At 44.3% G+C, this 18,447-nt stretch overlaps 1 protein-coding gene across 2 annotated transcripts; it reads left to right on the top strand.

The window, feature by feature from the left end:
* Positions 1–1,291: 1,291 nt before the first annotated feature.
* Positions 1,292–16,713, top strand: LOC311011066 (uncharacterized protein). Of its 2 annotated transcripts, none has more exons than XM_084005785.1 (20): positions 1,292–2,496; positions 3,055–3,154; positions 3,562–3,601; positions 6,162–6,203; positions 6,345–6,433; positions 6,565–6,661; positions 6,761–6,903; positions 6,995–7,167; positions 7,501–7,604; positions 7,716–8,071; positions 8,162–8,225; positions 8,887–8,947; positions 9,038–9,095; positions 9,181–9,504; positions 9,857–9,952; positions 10,147–11,692; positions 11,993–12,600; positions 12,728–12,795; positions 13,358–13,445; positions 14,563–16,713. In XM_084005785.1, the coding sequence occupies exons 1-20, from the start codon at positions 2,331–2,333 to the stop codon at positions 15,554–15,556; spliced, it is 5,217 nt and encodes a 1,738-aa protein (XP_083861911.1). In that variant the 5' UTR covers positions 1,292–2,330; the 3' UTR covers positions 15,557–16,713. The 2 variants fall into 2 exon arrangements, with proteins under 2 accessions (XP_083861911.1, XP_083861910.1); XM_084005784.1 differs by having other exon boundaries at positions 10,096–11,692.
* The last annotated feature ends 1,734 nt before the right edge of the window (positions 16,714–18,447 follow it).

The following is an 18,447-nucleotide window of genomic DNA, read 5'->3' as shown; positions in this document are numbered from 1 at the left end:
TCTACGTGGAAAGACGCTGACGGACTTTATGTTATGTTGTAAAAATACTGGCAGCGGCGGGATTCGAACCCGCGCCTCCGAGGAGACTGGAGCCTTAATCCAGCGCCTTAGACCGCTCGGCCACGCTACCGTTGTGAACCAGTAGGGTCACGTGGTCTCCATATTCTCGAGGCGTTGAATCCCGAGGTCATAGGTCAAAATGATAAAGTAACGCGGTCGAAATCAACAAACATACAAGCAGTCAATATCTACTCTCATAAAATCTGAGACAAAATAAGAGACAGAACCATTATTTTATTATCACAAGATTATTTTCTTCCAGGAGGTGTCAGCATTTTCACAGAGCTTCATTTTTTTTTTCTTTTTTCTTTTTACTTTTCCACGAATCTCCTGTAAACAGCTGGACCAGTTGGAAGTTGTTTTATACCATACTGAGGAACCCTCATCTGATCCTGCTCAGGAAGCACGAGGCCCTACAGTATTATAGACGCACAGTCAATGATAACTGTGAACCTTACTGTACACAGCAACAATAACATCTGTAGCATCTGTGGTGCACTACCGCCGCTAATGTTTATTTAATTGAGACCGAGCTACTCCACATTCTCCACACACACAGGCTACCGGAGTAATATTCAAATTATGTAAAAGGAAAATCAATGTCCGAGGTCCATCAGACAACAATCCTCCTGGACAACGCCACTGAACAGCCAAAGAACACCAGGAAAACAAGATCATTCACATCCATTTGGAAGTTTGAAACTCTTGCCCTGTATTTCCTAATGGAATTCATTTTTTTGGACTCTTTATTTCCATTTGTTATATTCAAGGGCATGGGCATGGGTATTTCACGGAAATACTAGTAATCCTTTGAAAAACACTCCTTTTAAAATACAAATCTATTCATTGAACTATAGTAAGTTATTTATATGACCATTAGATATGTATTGCTTCACATTTTTATTCCGTGATTTTTTTTTTATAGGCATATTTCTTTCTTTCATATGTATTTATTTAATACTGGATAAAAATGGCATTCCATATTAATGAAGCCAATCTCTTGGGGAAAAAACGGGAAACACATTTCGGAAGTTTGTAATGTTATACATATAATTGCAGCTTTAACATGTCACGGCTTTTGACTTATCAAAAGTTTGACTAGTATCTCTAAGGTTTCCCATCTGCTGCCCTTTTAACGACTAACGGCCGCTCTGCCGAAGTAGAGACGCTTCCATGTTGAGGCAGACCGAAGATACTCCTCTTGACGTCATTTGTACTCTTTGGAAGAACCCTGCAAACATCCGGTTCCGACCTCCGCCATTTTGATGAAACAGCGAGGAGAGATGCAGTTTGGATCACCGACATGGATTTTATGGATTTAAATTGAAGATTAATGTGGATACACAACTTTCGACCTTTCGTGATGGAAAATAGCAGTGTACTGAAGAGGAATCGTTGCGTCCTGCCCGCCTAACTGGTGGATTGGTCCGATTATTCGACAGCTAACTCGGCCAACGTTGTTAGCATAGCGCCGTTAACCACCAACGTTAGCCGTTAGCTTTTGTTCGGCAGGTGGTAGTTTCATTTTGTGTTGAGTGGTGAGCAAATGTTAGCTAATCTCGAGGTGTAGCATGTTGGCCTTGACATTAGCTAACTAGCTAATGTAGCATTTATTCGGTAGATTTGCGATTTCTGAGTAATTTCTTCAAGGTCTAACAACCAAAACGTAACATTTTGTGGACTCGTCGCGGACCCCTTTCACGCAGTTTTGTGGACTTTTTGTGGAGCTCGGTAGTGTTTGTCGTCACGTGACAAATCAGAACTGTTCCAAGGAGGCAAACATTCCGGGACTGATCCTCTGGAACCCCCAGGCCCGCTGTTAGCTACACTAGCGGCTTGTAGCGCAGCGGCCCGGGCTTTCCACCAAAAGACTGTTCGCAACGGACTGGGCCTCATTCACATCCCCGAGATAGATTTACGTTGTGCCGCATGGACTCTCTTGGATTCGGCGGCACCCTGTTATGTTTTATCGGACTTTAAAGAACTGACGAGGCACACGGCGCCGCTCAATGGCGCTCTGGCCTCCTGTCTCGATTATTTTTCTTTGGCAATAGCAAGGACTCTTTCGTCATCTGCGAGCTGAACCCTTCCCCATACACCCACCTCCTTTTGTCTACAGTGTTTCAGCGAATATACAGAAGGTTAACCTATTAAAGTCACCAGATTTAGCTGTGTTCGGTGTTGACGCTGTTTTATTTTGTTATCATACCAGGCCTGTGTTTTTTTCCTCCTCTTGTGCTTGATTGACCTAAGTGCTTAGACCTGTTAAAATGTCGTGTGTTCACTATAAGTTTTCTTCCAAACTGGACTACAACACTGTCACTTTCGATGGGCTGCATATCACCCTCAACGAGCTTAAAAAGCAGATTATGGGCCGGGAGCGTCTCAAGGCCACAGACTGCGACCTGCAGATCACCAACGCGCAGACTCGAGAAGGTACGTGATCAGCTGACACTTTGGAAACTTCGTCACGAACGTGTCATCCACAACAATAATCTTAACATCTCTTAGCGGTCTGATACATAGCCTATATATTATGATACACCACATCAGGGCTCAAATTGAGGAATATTTTCACTGTAAATTAATCTGCAAGTTGTCTCCTCAATGTATTGTACACACAAGAGAAAATAGGGGAAATGAACCCTGAACAATCCCCCAGAACCCAAGGAGACATCTTTAGATCACTTGTTTTGTCCGACCAGTAGTCCTAACCTTTAAATAAATCAGATTACCATCACAGGAGAGCAGAAAAACATGGAAAAACTGACGAGGGCTTCATTCTGGAATTATATTATTATTAACAAACCTACAACCCTCTGGCTTGACTCTGATTTAATATAAAACAATGTTACCTCCTAATGTGCACAGCGTTGCTTTGTCTACACACCTGATTTACGCTATCTGTTTTGTTGTCTGGTCCCTATTTTGCCAAATGACTTTGCTACTTAACAATGTGTTGTTTTCTTATAATTTGTGTCTCATGTTTTGCAGAATACACAGACGATGATGCCCACATCCCCAAACACTCGTCCGTGATCGTCCGCCGCACTCCGCTTGGTGGAGTGAAACCTGCTGGCAGGACGTTTATTGTGTAAGTGTACATAAGATATCGGTTATCAGTGGAATCGCGATTGAGCAGTACAGTCACTAATAATCTAAAAGTCATGAATGGGATTACACTAGATTTCCTGTAAAGTAGAGGTCAGAGGTCTATCAGTTAGGCTGCGTTCACACCAGGCAACTACGCTTAACATCTCGTGGTCAGGTTGTACAAAAGTTGCCACTGCAGCGTGATGTCAGGTTGCGGTTTTCCAAAAGTTGGTTCTGTTCCAACTTTTCGCCATGCCGCTGCTATAACTCCACTGAAATGAGTGGGAGGACCGACCACCTGATCTGGTGTGAATGCAGCCGTATAGTTGAAAACGTCGTCCTGTAGTCAGTTGTAACTATGCGTTATGTCAGCAACTGATGGTTTGTTTCTGCCGTTTGTTTCTGCAGAGATCGTTCTGACACAGCTGTGGTGGGATCTTCTAGACCCGTATGTAAAACAAACCAAAAATCAACACACTCTCCTTCTCTCACCTCTCTCTCTCTCCCCCTCTTTCTGGCTTTCGTCACCTTTCTTATGAACATTCTGTCAGCAAAGATCGAGTCGTGTATCCTCTGTTCACTGTGTGTTGGCTACATTTGTGTTGAGATCTCAACCTCTGTGTTACTTAATGTCTTTTTGGGAGGGTTTTCTGGAGTCACCACAGTCAAGAATAGTTTGTTGTTTCTCTAAAAACACTGGGTTTCTGTTTTGATCGAAGCAGATTAAAGTTTAAATTTCTGAAGGAGGTTAAGATGAGAAACAACAGACTAGCCACCGTTTTTTATGCTCTGAACTGACCAATTGTTGAACTGTTGCCACTTTATAATGGATTGAGAAATAATTTAAACTGTTAATGACTGTATTTCATAACCAAATGGTATTGTAGCCTGCTTCAGGCCAGGCAAATGTATTTTAAAGGGGTTTGTAAAAGGAAAAAATGGTATTTTTGTATCGATAATTTATTGTCATTTTATTTTCTGTGAAAATATTTAATTTTGCTGTGGTTTAAGAACCCAAATGACGTAAAGTGTGGCTGGGATTGATTGTAATTAACTTTTGATTACAATTACAAGACTAAAGTTGTGTGAGTGGAAGAGACTCGCCAGGGGTTTTTATTTTGAAAGCTCACCCTGATTAACTTTAATATACTTAAATCTGTTGTTCAGTAACATCTGCCAATGTCGATTGTTTTGTCCTGTACAATTTCACCATGAAGATGTTCTATTCTGCACTAAGTATGGACTGCACATAACCCGTAAACCTTAATGGCTCACAGATTTCATACAGATGAGTCCAATGCTTTGAATTAATTCAGATTCCTAAGTGTTTGTCTTACAAAGAAGCAGGTACCAGTTCAAAGTGTATATTTACAACATTGGTTTGGGGGGGGATCGGTGAGAATCTAGTTTTGATACTTCAGATGCTGTGCCTTGGCCACTAACGTTATAATGTTGTGACATGATCACAAAGTACTATGACACATTATCAGTAAAGTAAATATGTTGTCATTCTCTGGAGGCCTTCCATGGCCGCTACAGTGAGAAGTGTAGTGTGTCCTGTAAGCTGTAAGCTGCAGAACCTGTCAATAAAGTTGTTCAGTGGTTCAGTGTCAGAACCGCTTGCACCAGATCCCTGTGTGTTCCCTCCACAGCATTCTGCAGTCTTAACTCCGAACCCTGCATATGACGATGGACAACCTACCCTGCCCACTTGTTGTTTTATTTTCCTCAAAGAAAATTTTTGCAAGAGTTAGGCAGAGCAGCCATTTTGTTTGTTGTTGTAAAATATTATTTATTTATTTTCTGGTCCTGGCTCTCACCCTTAATTCTAGTGGCGTAGCCGGGGGCTGTTTAGGGAACATTTTGAAGGAACACATGACACCTATTGCTAGTTTCTTCATTGGGAACTTTCTTTAAGGATACATTTCTACATTTGTGTCTCATCAGCTCTAAATATTTGATACTTTACAGTGTTTGCATGTCTTATTGAACCAGCGTTGTAAAACTCCCTGCAAAGTCATTAGTTTACAGAAAGCCGTCTTGAACTGGTTTTGACGAAAGCTGCCAACATCTGTGACAACCTCTTGTGACAAGTCGGTGCAAAAAATTTGAATCACTTTGTCCTGGTGAAGGGAGACTGCATGCTAAAATTAAATGTCAATCATTCCTTTGAGGAAATTGCCCCAGCAGGAGAAGCTTTAGGGTCCCTACTGACGGGTGTGCTAGTACTGGATATTTAGAATTTGCTGATGGTGCCCAAATAGCGAGGACAGAAGTGTTAGCAGATGCTAAATGAGGAACATGCTCTTGGACATTACCAAAGTTATAACTTAAAGACGAGCTTTATTTTAATTTTATTTTTGTTAATGTTAGTACAACTTAATTTTTATGCAGTTGGGAACTGTTGAAGTTTCCTTAGACTTCCACAGTGAAAATCATGCATGTTTTTTTCTTTTTTTTAAAATAAATCTTTATGAAAAGTTTAACTAAATGCACAAACGTTGCATTTGTATGTGCTGTATTAATTTTCTATCGCCTGGCCAGCGAATAGACATGATTTTTTAGCGTTTAAACAAAATAGCTACCGAATGGACATAAACTTGCTCTTTTTTTTGTGAAGTAATTTTACCTGAACACATGACTATCTCTGGGAAATTCCTTGATTTATTCTCAAATATCTTCATTTTATAAGAGCTCAGGCTGTGTGTGTGTGTGTGTGTGTATACATGTACACATGCATACAACCTGAGACTAGGCTTTCATTACATTTTTTATTATGACTCGATTCAGTCAATGGAGACATGAACGGCGCGAACAAGCCTAATAAAGTTAATTGAAATTCCTGCACTCAGTCCCCAACAAAGACTTTAATTTTGCCATACCTTGGATGGAGACTCTAAGGGACTAGGCACAGATGTGGTGGGGGACTATCTGGGCTGGTATATTCCCCTGTATGTCTATTAAATGCTGTGTTAAAACCTTGAATCTGTACTCTGATTCTCCTGCAGACTGATTCTTCTCCATCTATGTCACTCGCCCAACTCGCCAAGGTACTATTTCTGTGCAACCTGGGTGTGCTTCCAGAATATATTACCTAACTTAAACAGATGTTTCCTTTTATCTTCTGGGGTTTCACATCCTCTGATCTTTCCCCCCCCCCCCCTTCTCTCCCTTTCCATTATGTGTTGTAGACTGCTAACCTGGTTGACGCTAATGCATCAGAGGAGGACAAGATTAAAGCCATGATATCTCAGTCCAATCATGAATATGACCCGATACAGTTAGTACAAACACACACCATGTTCTTGTTCTCCTATCAAGTCATAAATGTGTTCTGTGTTCAGAATAAGTCATGAAGCTGCTGACGAAACACCAATTCTCTAAAAACATGTATTACATTTCTCTCTCTAGTTACTCCAAGAAGGCAGTTGGCCCGCCTCCTGCTCACTATACCTGTTTTCGTTGTGGAAAGGCCGGTCACTACATTCGCCAATGCCCTTTGCTGATGGTAATTATCATGGATCATTTCATTTTCACCCTCTGTGGTGGTAGGTTCTACTACTTTGCAGAATCTTCTGGATGTTTACGCTTTTCTTTTACTTTTTAGATCCAGGATAAAAGCGTGGAGGGTCCCAAGCCAGTAAGGATCAGTAAGGGCATTCCTCAGAGCTTCATGGTGAAAGCAGAGCCGGGCACCAAAGGAGCCATGTTAACCAGCACTGGAGAATACGCTATACCTGCTATAGATGCGTATGTGTCATCCAACAAATGCACACTTTGTACGAGTTTCCACAGTCGCACGTTAACTGCTTTTATAAAATACAAATCTCTGTTGATACAGGGAGGCATATGCACAAGGGAAGAAGGAGCGCCCTCCGTTTGTTCCACATGACCAGTCGTCATCCGAGGACGATACAGACCCAATCCCTGATGAGCTCTTGTGTCCAATCTGCAACGACCTGATGACGGATGCTGTGGTTATACCCTGCTGTGGAAACAGTTACTGCGACGACTGTGAGTTTCTCAATTTGTAGAGCACTAAAAAAAAAGATTACACACTAATAGAAGTAGGGAGTCCAAATTATTCTTTCCCCAAACACAGCAGTATTTCAAATGTATAACTGTGCCTTTTGGTCCCGTGTGTTAATTTAGCAAAAACGCTCAGCAGACGTTGAGGGAAAAGTCCGTTGTGAAAATGGCATTTAATCCACAGTAGCCTCTCTAGAATGTTCTACTAAAGAAACGCATGCCCCAGGACATGCGTTTCTTCAAATATATGTGGACCAAGCAGGTTGAATTTTCATAAAATAAAAAACATAATGAATTTTTTTTAATGTATATATACAGGTATCAGAACTGCGTTGTTGGACTCGGAGGAGCACATCTGCTTCACATGCAAACAGTCAGATGTCTCACCCGATAACCTCATTGCCAACAAGTTTCTTCGACAGGTAATTCCCATAATGTTCATGAATTTTGATCCATTGCATGCTTCAGTTCTCACACTCAACGCAAACACAATATCTTTTTTTCAACAATCTGTTTTTTTTTTCTTCATATAGGCTGTGAACAACTTTAAGAATGAGACGGGATACACCAAACATGTGCGCAAGCAGGTCCAAAACGCAGCCCCGCCTCCCCCGCGTCCCCAGTTGGTCCGGCCCATGCACTCAAGACAGCAGGACCCACTGCTGGCCAATATCACCCAACCTCCTCCGATAAGCGCACCCGCTCCTGCACCTCAAGCACGGGTCCCGTCCCCAGCTCCTGCTCCTGCTCCTGCACTTGCTGCTCCCTCTGATCCTACCCCTCCTCACACTTCAGTAGAAGATCAAGCTGATTCACCCGCCCCTGCAGCCGTTGTTGACCACCACTCCCCTATTCACGCCAGCAGCCACGGGGAACCGCCCCCACCGGGGTAAGAGTAGTCGGAGATCACCAATATGAAACCAAATTCTCAACGTTTGTAGTGAAGCCCCATATTAACTTGTCTTTCTGTCTGTTTTAGTGAGACAGACCCAGAACCTACTGTGACAAGAGACTCACCAGGACCCTCAGAAAGTGGATCTCAGGTAAGGCCTCTCTGAACACCTGAATATGGGCCTTTTCACTTTGGGTACGATAGATTCATCCCATGCCAGAGTGCGATCACCCCCCTCCACCACTCAGCTTTCACATTAGTGATGTCATCTACGTTACATTTGTGTATGTTGTTGCTGCAGTCTAGATACGTTTTACCCAATTAAAAGATTCCAAACTGTGTGAGTCGACCTTTGCATAATGCCAGAGTAAACCTCGTGCCTGCCTTCCTGCTTTATCACCCACGATCGTGCAGTTCAGAGGATGAGATTGGCATGTGATTTGTACTCGGCATATTTTGAGGAGACGGGCGGCGTTGAACACTGCCTGTCCTTTCAAAACATTCCCGCTGACTGCTACTCACATTAAATAGCTGTACTGCTTGATATCCATCTCACTGAATCTTAACAGCATTTACTACAACATTCAACACGACTGGGTAATCGTGTTATGACGCGTGTTATCATTCGTTATTGGAAGCGATGCAGCGATATGGAATTTCAGGGCAGATGAAGATAAATATAAATATTCTGAATGTGAAAAGAGAGAAATATACAGCCAACCCCCACCAACCATTTGTCGAAAAGATGTATTTGATGCCAAGTGGATCTTGTGGAGGGAACTACATTTTTCTGCCTGTGATTTCTCCCACAGAACTACCGTTTAACTGTTATTGGCCATCCGCCGCCACCAATAAGACCGCCTCATCCACCAGGTAAGAGCTTCAGTTAAGGCCATTTAAGAAGATTAATGAGCTTGAAGGAAACGACATTCTGCAACTAGAAAACTCTCTCTGCTCTATTAGGTCACCAGTCACGACCACCACCGCCGTCTCACAGAGGGGGGAGCCGACCCTGGGAGAGGTAAGACCCGTCTCTGGGGACTATCTATTAAACGTTTGTAATGTAAAATGTCTCACAGTGGATTGTGTCCCTCTCTTTGTACCAGGTTTTACAGAGGAAGAGGAGAGCTCCCCCCGCCTCACCTCCAGACAGGTCCACCTCCTGCACCTGTTCCTCCAGTATACCCAGCTCCGTCTATGTACCCGCCCCCACCACAGTCCTACCCCCCTCCGTACCCTTCTGGCCCTGGCCTCCTCCCTCCTGTCATGGGTTACCAACCCCAGCCCGTTTATGCCCCTGGACCACCAGGGCTCAACCCTCCCTGGGTGGCCCCTGGTACTCAGCCCCCTCTGCTCCCTCTACCCCCCCTCACTCAGCCCCCCCTCTCCAAGGAAGACTTCTACAGACAGCGCCACCACCGACAGGACAAGTACGATTTTCCATTTTGGGTCTTCAAACCGCTACAATGGCTACTAATTCATTCAGTAAAATACATTGCAGTGATGCTAATTTTGAATTCCTATCCGGTCGTGAGAGAACGCCTTTGTGTGGCGATGATTTAGCAGTAGAGTTATAGATGTGAACGTAGCAGTGCAGTGTATGTGCAGATTATTTCAGTCGGTGAATAAATGATACTGTGTTGTTTGCCACCGTCTGATTTAAAGGGAAGGGAATGAGATGTCAACACTACTCAGGGTTGGGATTGAGAATTCAGTGGGATAAAACTATTTAACACTGGAGTAGTTTTTAAATCTTTGTCATTTTTGTCTTTGTATCCACAGAGTTACATCCAAACTGGATGAATTTACTAAAGACTTCCACAAAGAGCTTATGAAGTACAGAAATGCACCAAAGAGACGAAGGCCGTCTTATTCAAGGTAAACTTAATTGAGAGAGCATATGAAAATTGGTTTTAGTTTTTACATTAATTACATATGCATAATCCTTAAAGCCATTTGTTAATTTTCTTTCCGTCTCCCTTTCTTTCCTTCTGGTTTTCCCAAACTATTTTCCTTTCTAGATCCCGGTCGTATTCCCGCTCTCCATTCAGCCGTTCTTACTCTCGCTCTAGATCCAGATCTAGATCAAGATCCAGGTCTTACTCTTATTCCCCCAGTCGATCCCGTTCACGCTCCCATGGCCGGTCTTATCCCCGCTCCCCTTATTCTAGACGCAATGGACGCAGTTATGGACGCTCACGATCAAGGTCCCGCTCTCGTTCAAGATCTTATGGGTATCGGCGCTCTGGCTCACCGCGGTCTCCTCCCGTCTACCGGCCTGGAGCCTGGGAGGGAGCGGAAGGAGCACCGCCCTACAGGTCACGGTCTCGCTCCCCCGGCCCCAGTGGATTCCGAAACCGAAGCCCTGGACCACGAAAGCCGCCTCCTCGGGAGCTCCCTCCGTATGAACTGAAGGGTGCGAGTCCTGGAGGCAATGAACGCTGGGAAAGAGAAAGATATCGACAGTGGGAGAAGGATTATGCAGACTGGTACAACAAGTACTACAAAGACTATGACAACCAACATCCCTCAATGCATCACAGAGGTCGTGGCAGCAGAGACAGGGAGAGGGACAGAATGTCCCCGTTACCAAGAGATTACTCCCCCCAGGGGAGAGGAAGACGAGGGAGAGAAGAAAGAGGGCCTCCACCTCACCATCCTCCATCCTCCTCCTCATCAGGGACTAAATCCAGCGCTAAACTCCTGAAGACAAAGAAAATAAAAAAGAAGAGGACTGGGGAGGACTCGGAGCCACATCAGTCAGTAGACAGAGGTGACGCTACTCCCGTCAGAGACGAACCAATGGATGAAATCCCATCACTCGTTAAAACGCCTCCCATGTCCTCAAAGGCTTCAGTTGGAGCTGCAACCTCTAAAGCTCCAGCCTCCAAGAGCTCTGCGACACCCGTTAAACCCTCAACCAAGTCAACATCCAAGACTCAGTCTGACAAGGCGAAGAAAGAGAAGAGTCAGAAGGTAAAACCTAAAGTTAAGACTGAGTGCTTGAAGGTGAAGAGTGACAAGGTGAAGAAAAAGACCATAGAACCAGTGGTGAAAAAGAGAGAGTCCTCATCCTCCTCTGGCACGAAACCGTTAAAGACCATTAAAACCAAACCAGAAGATCCCCCCAACTCCATGATGAAGAAGGAAAAGGAAAAGGGTAAAAGCAGCTCAGCAGTGAGACCTGCCCTGCTTAAGACGCCTCCACTGTCCTCCCAGAACCTGTCTCTACATCATCCCTCTGTTCATGACGGCCCTCGACCCGGCCACGACATCCGAGGAAGACGAGATCTTCAACCGGGCGGCGGTCTCCTTCCCCTGCCCCATCAGCACGGACTCCCAATCCTCCACCGACCTCCCTCCCCTGACGGTCGCAGGCGGATGGGAGAGGAGGGCCGCTCTTTACTCGGAGCCCCTCCTGGAAAGCTGAGAAGAATAGATGGCCTCGGGGGTGGAGGTGATGTCATATCCCACTCCCACCTGTCTCATCACCAGCCCCCACTCCACAGACTCCCACCCCCCTCAGACCGGCCGGGTCTCCTTCCCATACCAGGGAGCCGTGAGATGGGCCGGGGGGACGCAGATCGAGGATCCATCAGACCTCTAATGGACCTTCAGGTGGGATGCAAGGATTTGTGGGTTGAAAAATTGTTTAAACAAAAACGTGTGCAAAAGTAGACAAACGTGTAGTACGTCATAAACTCCAGCTGTTGTTGTGATACTTTCATTTCTCTCTTTTTATAGTTAGTTTGGTGTTCAGTTGTAATGTATTTATTACGTTCAGTTGGAGGTTTATATAGGCTTTTTATTTAGGTCGGCATATTGATTGATTGATTGCATACCATTGCCATGAAAGCGCCGAGTTGGCTCTAATTTCCCTCCCTCGTCACACTTTATTGTGCTTTGCTCCCTCCTCAGGTGAAGCCCCTGAGCCAGAGGAGGATCAAGTTGAACAGAGACCTGGGGAGAAAAGGCAGCACTGAGACGGCACCAGCAGACAGACCACCGTCGGGCTCTGAGAAGATGCCCTCCACCTCAGACCGACCTCCGAACCTCGCCGAAGGAGACCGACCCAGCAGTACAGCAGAAGACAGTAAGACGGGCGCTGTCAGGAAGGAGCGGTCAGCCTCCGCTGAGAGAGGAGTTGCCAGAGAGAGACCAGGAAGTGCTGGAGATAGACCGCAGGGTTCGGATCGAGAGCAGAGCAGGAGCTCGGGAACGGACAGAGAGCGAGACAGAGCTTCAGGATCAGACAGAGGGACGACCTCTGACAGAGAGAGAGACAGGCTCTCAAGCTCACAGAAGATAGCAGTTACAATAGAGAGAGATCTGGAAGGAGAGAAGGAGAGGTCAGTGAAGACTGAGCGAAAGAACTCCAGTGCAGTAGGAAGGTCCGTCTCTCTGGATAAAATGACCATAGCAGAGAAATCGGCCGGCTCCAAGAGCTCGACGGAGCCTCAGGAGAAGCCGAGCATATCGTCTAAGGAGAGAGGCGACGGGTCAGAGCGATCCACTAAATCTGACAGGTCTGTTACATTCCCTGTTGCTTTTCAAACCGTCGTCCATATCCCAAGATTAAAAGAAAACATGATATAGTGTCTCTGTAACCACAGTTGTTAATGCATGTAATTACATCTCATTTTTATTTCCCAGGAGTGTGTCCAAGGACAGAACAGAAGGGAGCGTCTCCTCAGCGAAGCCAGCTGCTGCTCACAAAGAAGGTAATTTGACTCTCTGTACATGTGCATGCGTGTGCAAAGAGATAATAACTTTGATTTTGTCTTGTGCCATCTAATTAAGCATTGATTAAAACCGGGGCCGAAACGAATCCTCCAGTAACTCGATTACAAAAAATCATTGATTCAAATCCGTTGCCTCGGAGCTTCGTTTAATCCAAATGCCGTACCGCTCGGCGTATGTGCTCCGCACGGATGATTATTGTTGTTGCATCGCGTGGTTAAGCTGTGGATATGTGAGTTAATTAGACCTTATTTTTTTAGTACGGACAGCCTCGCAACAAGTAGAAACCAGGCGGAGAGGCAGGACCCGAAGTTATCTCAATTTTGATCAAGAAAATAAATAAATATAATTAATACATTTGTGAAAGCCTGAGCTTCATTCATGTTATGATGATAGTCTCTTTCTCTCTCTCTCTTTCTCTTTAAGAGACTTCTTTTCTATATTTACTTGCTCTTTCATAAGAGAAAGTATGTTTTATCTGATTAATTGATGGAATAATCTAGAATCCTTAAAAACGTGTTTTCTCTCCGCCTCGTCTTCCAGCAGTGAAAGACGCTGAGGAATCAGTTGTGAAGAGCAAACCCCGGATCAGCCGGAAGACCCCGACGAGCCACACTGTGAGCTCCACCAGGTGAGTCTATTGTGCCTCGACTTAAAGACTTGGTTACTTTAAGACTATTGTATTTTGTTCTTACGCATTTCATTTACCTCATTATTTATCAATTACGTTGCAAACCAAATTTAATTCAGGATAATAGAATCAAAGTTTCTGTAAAGGTTGCAGGGGCAGATAGAGACATCACCACCTACTTCTAGTGCACATACGTGATGATGGAGAGGGTCTATGCATTAAATTGTTGCATATTGTGCCTTTTTAAAACAGTGAAATTGTCAATAGTGGGTTTGAGGGATGGGTTAACTGGAAACTTATAATAATAAGTAATGCAGTAGGTGCTTTACTCTTAGTCATTGACTCAATGAGCTTTGGTGCCACATTTCAAAGTGCTATCCATTTAGAGGTGCTGAAATGTTCATATTTTCTGTTGTAAAATGTCTTGCTTCTTTAGTTTATTCTGTTGGCTTCGTTCTCCGACCGTTTATCGGCCAGTATCTAATAAATAGTTTGATCGGTCTCTACGAAGGCGAACAGTTGACTCAATGATTCTCATATGCCTGCTTTCTCGTCTGACACAAAGATTCTCTGTTGAATATCTTTGAAGCAAAAGTGATTAAACGTTTAGACAAGCAGTTTAGGTCATTTTTCACAATTTTCTGACATTTCATCCACCAACACGTTAATCAAATAAATAATCGTCTAATTATTTGAAAATGAAAAGAAGTCATTACTTTCAACCCCAGAACATGTTGTAAGGAGGATTGATTGTATGTAACAAAGTCCTCAATCACCTTAAAGGGGTGTAAAGCCTTACGTGGCTCCAGAGGGAAAGTATATTGTCTCAAGTGTTGTCGCTTGGGATCAAGTCTTCAAGCCTGAAAGTGGGAAAGAATCTGTAGCTCACCCGGCCTCTGTAGCCTGCTGCTCTTTCTCCGGGAGGCTAGCGGCTCATTAGCTGTAGGTGGCATGTTTCAGGAAGAAGAATGCATGGAATAAAAAAAGGTGATCTTTCTCGTTCTGCAGCATTCATGTTTATTATTTTTGTTTTGTCCATCCTGACTCTGACAGTGTCGTAGGAGTGGAATGCTTAATCGCTGCAGTACCCTTTTAAACCACTGTTTTTCCACACCAGGTCAACTCAAGAAACTAAGCGAGACTCCGACAAAGAGCAGAAGAGCTCGTCCTCCAAACCTGCAGAGCAGCCTCCATCGAGCCCCGTGAACAGCCGCGTTCGCAGCCCGAGCATCAGCCCAGCAGCCAGCCTGGTCAGCGAGGAGCCGCTCATTCAGCCTCCTCCTCGCTCCAAGTGGGAACAAGAGGACGACGAAGAAGGCCAGGAGAACGGCGTCAGTGCACCCAAGCAGCCCTCACCGGTGGCACCGAGGGGCCGAGGCAGAGAGGGGCCGTCTGAGGCCCCTAAACCTGTCAGGGTCGAAGGTCGGGACGCTGTCAGGGAGGAGAGGAGAGGAGCAGTGAGAGAAGAGAAGAAAGGGAGAACATCCAGGGAGGAGAGTAAAGGTGGCAGGACAGCACAGACCAATTCTGACAAAACAACAAAGTTAAAAGTTGTCAGGGAGGAAGGGAGAGGAGGAGGAGGAGGAAGAGAGGAGGGCAGAGCTGCAGCAAGGGAGGAGGGGAGAGGTGGAGGAAGAGATGAGGGGCGAGCAGTGACGGGGAAGGAGGAGAGAGCCGCTGAAAGCCGAGGTGGAGGAGGACGGGAGGAGAGTCGTGGCCCAGAGCCCCGGAGACAGCGTCTGTGTTCCGACCTGGGTCGTGAGACGGACGAGGCGGCCTTTGTGCCCGACTACAGCGAAGGCGAAGGCTCCGAGGCGGAGAGAGGAAGGAGTGGCAGCCCCAGTCTGTCTCTCAGCCAGGCGTCCAGCCCCACCCAGAGCAACAACAGCGGCTCGGCAGCCACCAACATGGTGGACAAGAAGAAGAAGAAACACAAGAAACATAAAAAACACAAGAAGCACAAGAAGCACGCCGGCCAGGAAAAAGAAGCAGAACAAAAGGAGCACAAGCACAAACACAAGAAGAAGAAACACAAAAAGAGCAAAGACAAAGAGGATGAGGAGGAAGAGGAGGAGAAGATGGAGAAAGCGGAGGAAAGTGCTCCACACTAATGGAGGCTAAGCGTCTTTGTTAATAAGGGGATAATGACGTGTCCAGAAATACCATCTAACTGGCATGCTGATCCATGTGCCACTCTGAGGGAATAGATGAAAGCGGTCACATGACTCTGGAGGGCTGTCTGGCTGCTGTTCCCTTGATATCAGGTCTCCAGACTTACTCACGGTACTTTCCACGCCTGCACTGCAGCGTTCTGACGGCCGCTGATTTCTTTTCCGTTCAGCGTCGAGCCCCTTCTTTGTGACTTTGGGTTAGGTTAACTCGGGAGTGGTGCCGTGCAGCACTGTTGTGATCACTCTGGAGCCGGCCGGGAAAAGGACTGGATGATGATGATGATGATGATCACACAGCAGTGAATCTAAATGATAGGAATAACCAACACTGTACTCAGGGATGTGACTGCTTCTTTGTAGAGGAGAAATTGCGTTTTTTTCTGTCTCTGATTCATTTGTAAATATAGACGATCTGTTGCTTCACATAATAAGTTTGTTTTGCTCACATCCCTGTGTGCTGTTCAAGGCTTAATTGTTGAATAACCTTCATTGATATGAGGGCTGATGTAAGAGATTTTTTTTTTAAAGGACTCTACTTGTGGTTTTGGATGTTTTAGCACATTAAGTACAAATCATTTAAACTCCACGTTGATGCTAACCATTTTCACTGTTGAACACATCATATTGAGGCAGCCATTGGTTTCAGTCATGCCAGGATTCTTCTTCTTTTTTTTTTGGGGCCTAAATTAATTGACAATAAAGAAAATAGTGCTTTGATAGGTTACCTATCTAGGCAAAGTTTATTTTTACTCCCAAATGTTGTAGTTCTCTGTGGAAATGGTTAGCATTCTTGTCTGATTAATGTGCTGAAGCCGTCATAATCACCAGTACGGCCCTTTTTAAGTTGATACAAACCGTTGTGTCCATGCTACACTGGATTGTATAAATCTAGGTTGTTAATTATTAATGTCAAATCAGTCGGCATGTTTTTGTTCCAAAGGTTCAGTGAGTGTCTATCACGTTGTCTGAGTGAGTGAGTGAGTGAAAGTGAAATGTGACAAAGTGGGACAAATTGGAGGATCGATGTTCTTACAAATTAGTTGTTCCTTCTTTTTTTTTTTTTTAATAAAAAAGTTTTGACCTCATGAAAATGTCTGAGTTGTATCGTTATCACGGATTGAACTTAATGAGCACATAGATGAAGGTTAGTCGCACCGCGTTGGACTGAATTGATGAAGCGTAACATTTAAAGAGGTACTACACTTGAACTTTATTTTTCTAAATATGACGCGTCATCGCTGGTGTTAATATTAACATTTCTTAGAAAATGTCTAAATATTTTATGGGTTGAAAGCAGCTCAACACGCCAACTACTGCTTTAAATCAAAACATTCAACTTTTTAAAATACTGAATATTTAATGTTTATACTAACATTTGGACATGGACAGAAGGGCAATAAAAAGATGGCAACATATACTTTCAGATTAAATTCCAGTAAAAAGATGATCACAACCCCCACACTGATACAGAAAACATGCAATCAGTAAAGTATTGTTGGTTAAAATCCGCCCGACAGAATATCGTGGAATTATTCTCACTCAAATATACAAGTTACCAAAGTTTAATTACACATTAACGAATAAGGCAGTAAAAGTAAACCACAGTTTTACAACCAGAGAAGATGCTCATACAGTTATGTTAGCAACACAGCGACTATATTCTTATATATTATATAAGTGTACTCGAAGATGATGCGTGACTCACTTCTCACCTTCAGATTGTGTGAAGTTTTTATCTGAAGACCGCCGGCTGCTCCTCGTGCTCCTCGTGTACGTTGCACCGCTTCTCCTTTAACTCCAGAATTAAACCTCGCCCGTTGTTGAGATGTGGATTTAATTAGTTAGGCGGGCGATATGTTTCCCAGTGTTCACTTTTATTCCTCCGATGGTGCTCCCACCGCCATCCAAGCAAGACATTTAGAAGGATGGTTCCTTTATATAGGTGGATGGTTTTTCAACAAGATAATATTAAAGTCATGTCAACTTTAAATGCTTTCCGATGCAAGAATCACGAAGCATTATAGATGAGAATGTTTTATGGATGCCATGCGGGATCGTAGGTCATCACTGTATGTGTTGAGTAGCGTGACGTGTAGCCGTGAAGCGTTAGATTTCATTATGAATGCCCCTCGTGATGAAATATAGATGCGGCCCTCATGGAAAGTGTAGCAGCGACATAATGGCTGAACCACATTGGTAATTATATTTCACTCTTGCTATTTGTCACAATCAGCTCAAAGTACAAGTGGAACAAATGTATAACTAAACACATTACACACATGCAGGTAGTAAAATGAAAAACAGTGATGTGCTGCAGCACAATATATATAAATAAGTGGATTTTGCAGAGCAGATGAAGTATGTCCTCGAGAGCAGTTCCTCAAACACAATGGCCGATGTGTGATGAATTGGTTCGGGGTCTTTGGCAGCTCATCTCTTTACAAACATGAATAATTAAAGTCAAAATGTCCCACGTGGAAACGAGTGCAGCTCCACCCACTGAACACTGTGTGGCGCTGTAAGTCCTACGACTTTTAATCATTGGGAGGGAAACAGATTTAACAATAAAGGATCTTCTCTCATATGCCTCACCGCCAAAATACCAGCCCACAAGCCATCACCTCTCTCTCTCTCTCTGTCTCTTCCCCAGAGCACACAGCAATAAGCTTCATTGTGTGTGTGTGTGTGTGTGTGTGTGTGTGTGTGTGTGTGTGTGTGTGTGTGTGTGTGTGTGTGTGTGTGAGTGAGAGAGAGACTCATGGGTTGAGGGAACACTGAGAAATGAGAGAGCAGCAGATGTAATTTTCCCTCCAAACAGCAGTAGATAAAAG

This window comes from Eutrigla gurnardus (genome assembly GCF_963514095.1).
Source record: "Eutrigla gurnardus genome assembly, chromosome: 3".
NCBI lineage: Eukaryota > Metazoa > Chordata > Actinopteri > Perciformes > Triglidae > Eutrigla > Eutrigla gurnardus.
The sequence above is the reverse complement of the archived record's forward strand: the minus strand, read 5'-3'. Positions and strand labels throughout refer to the sequence as shown.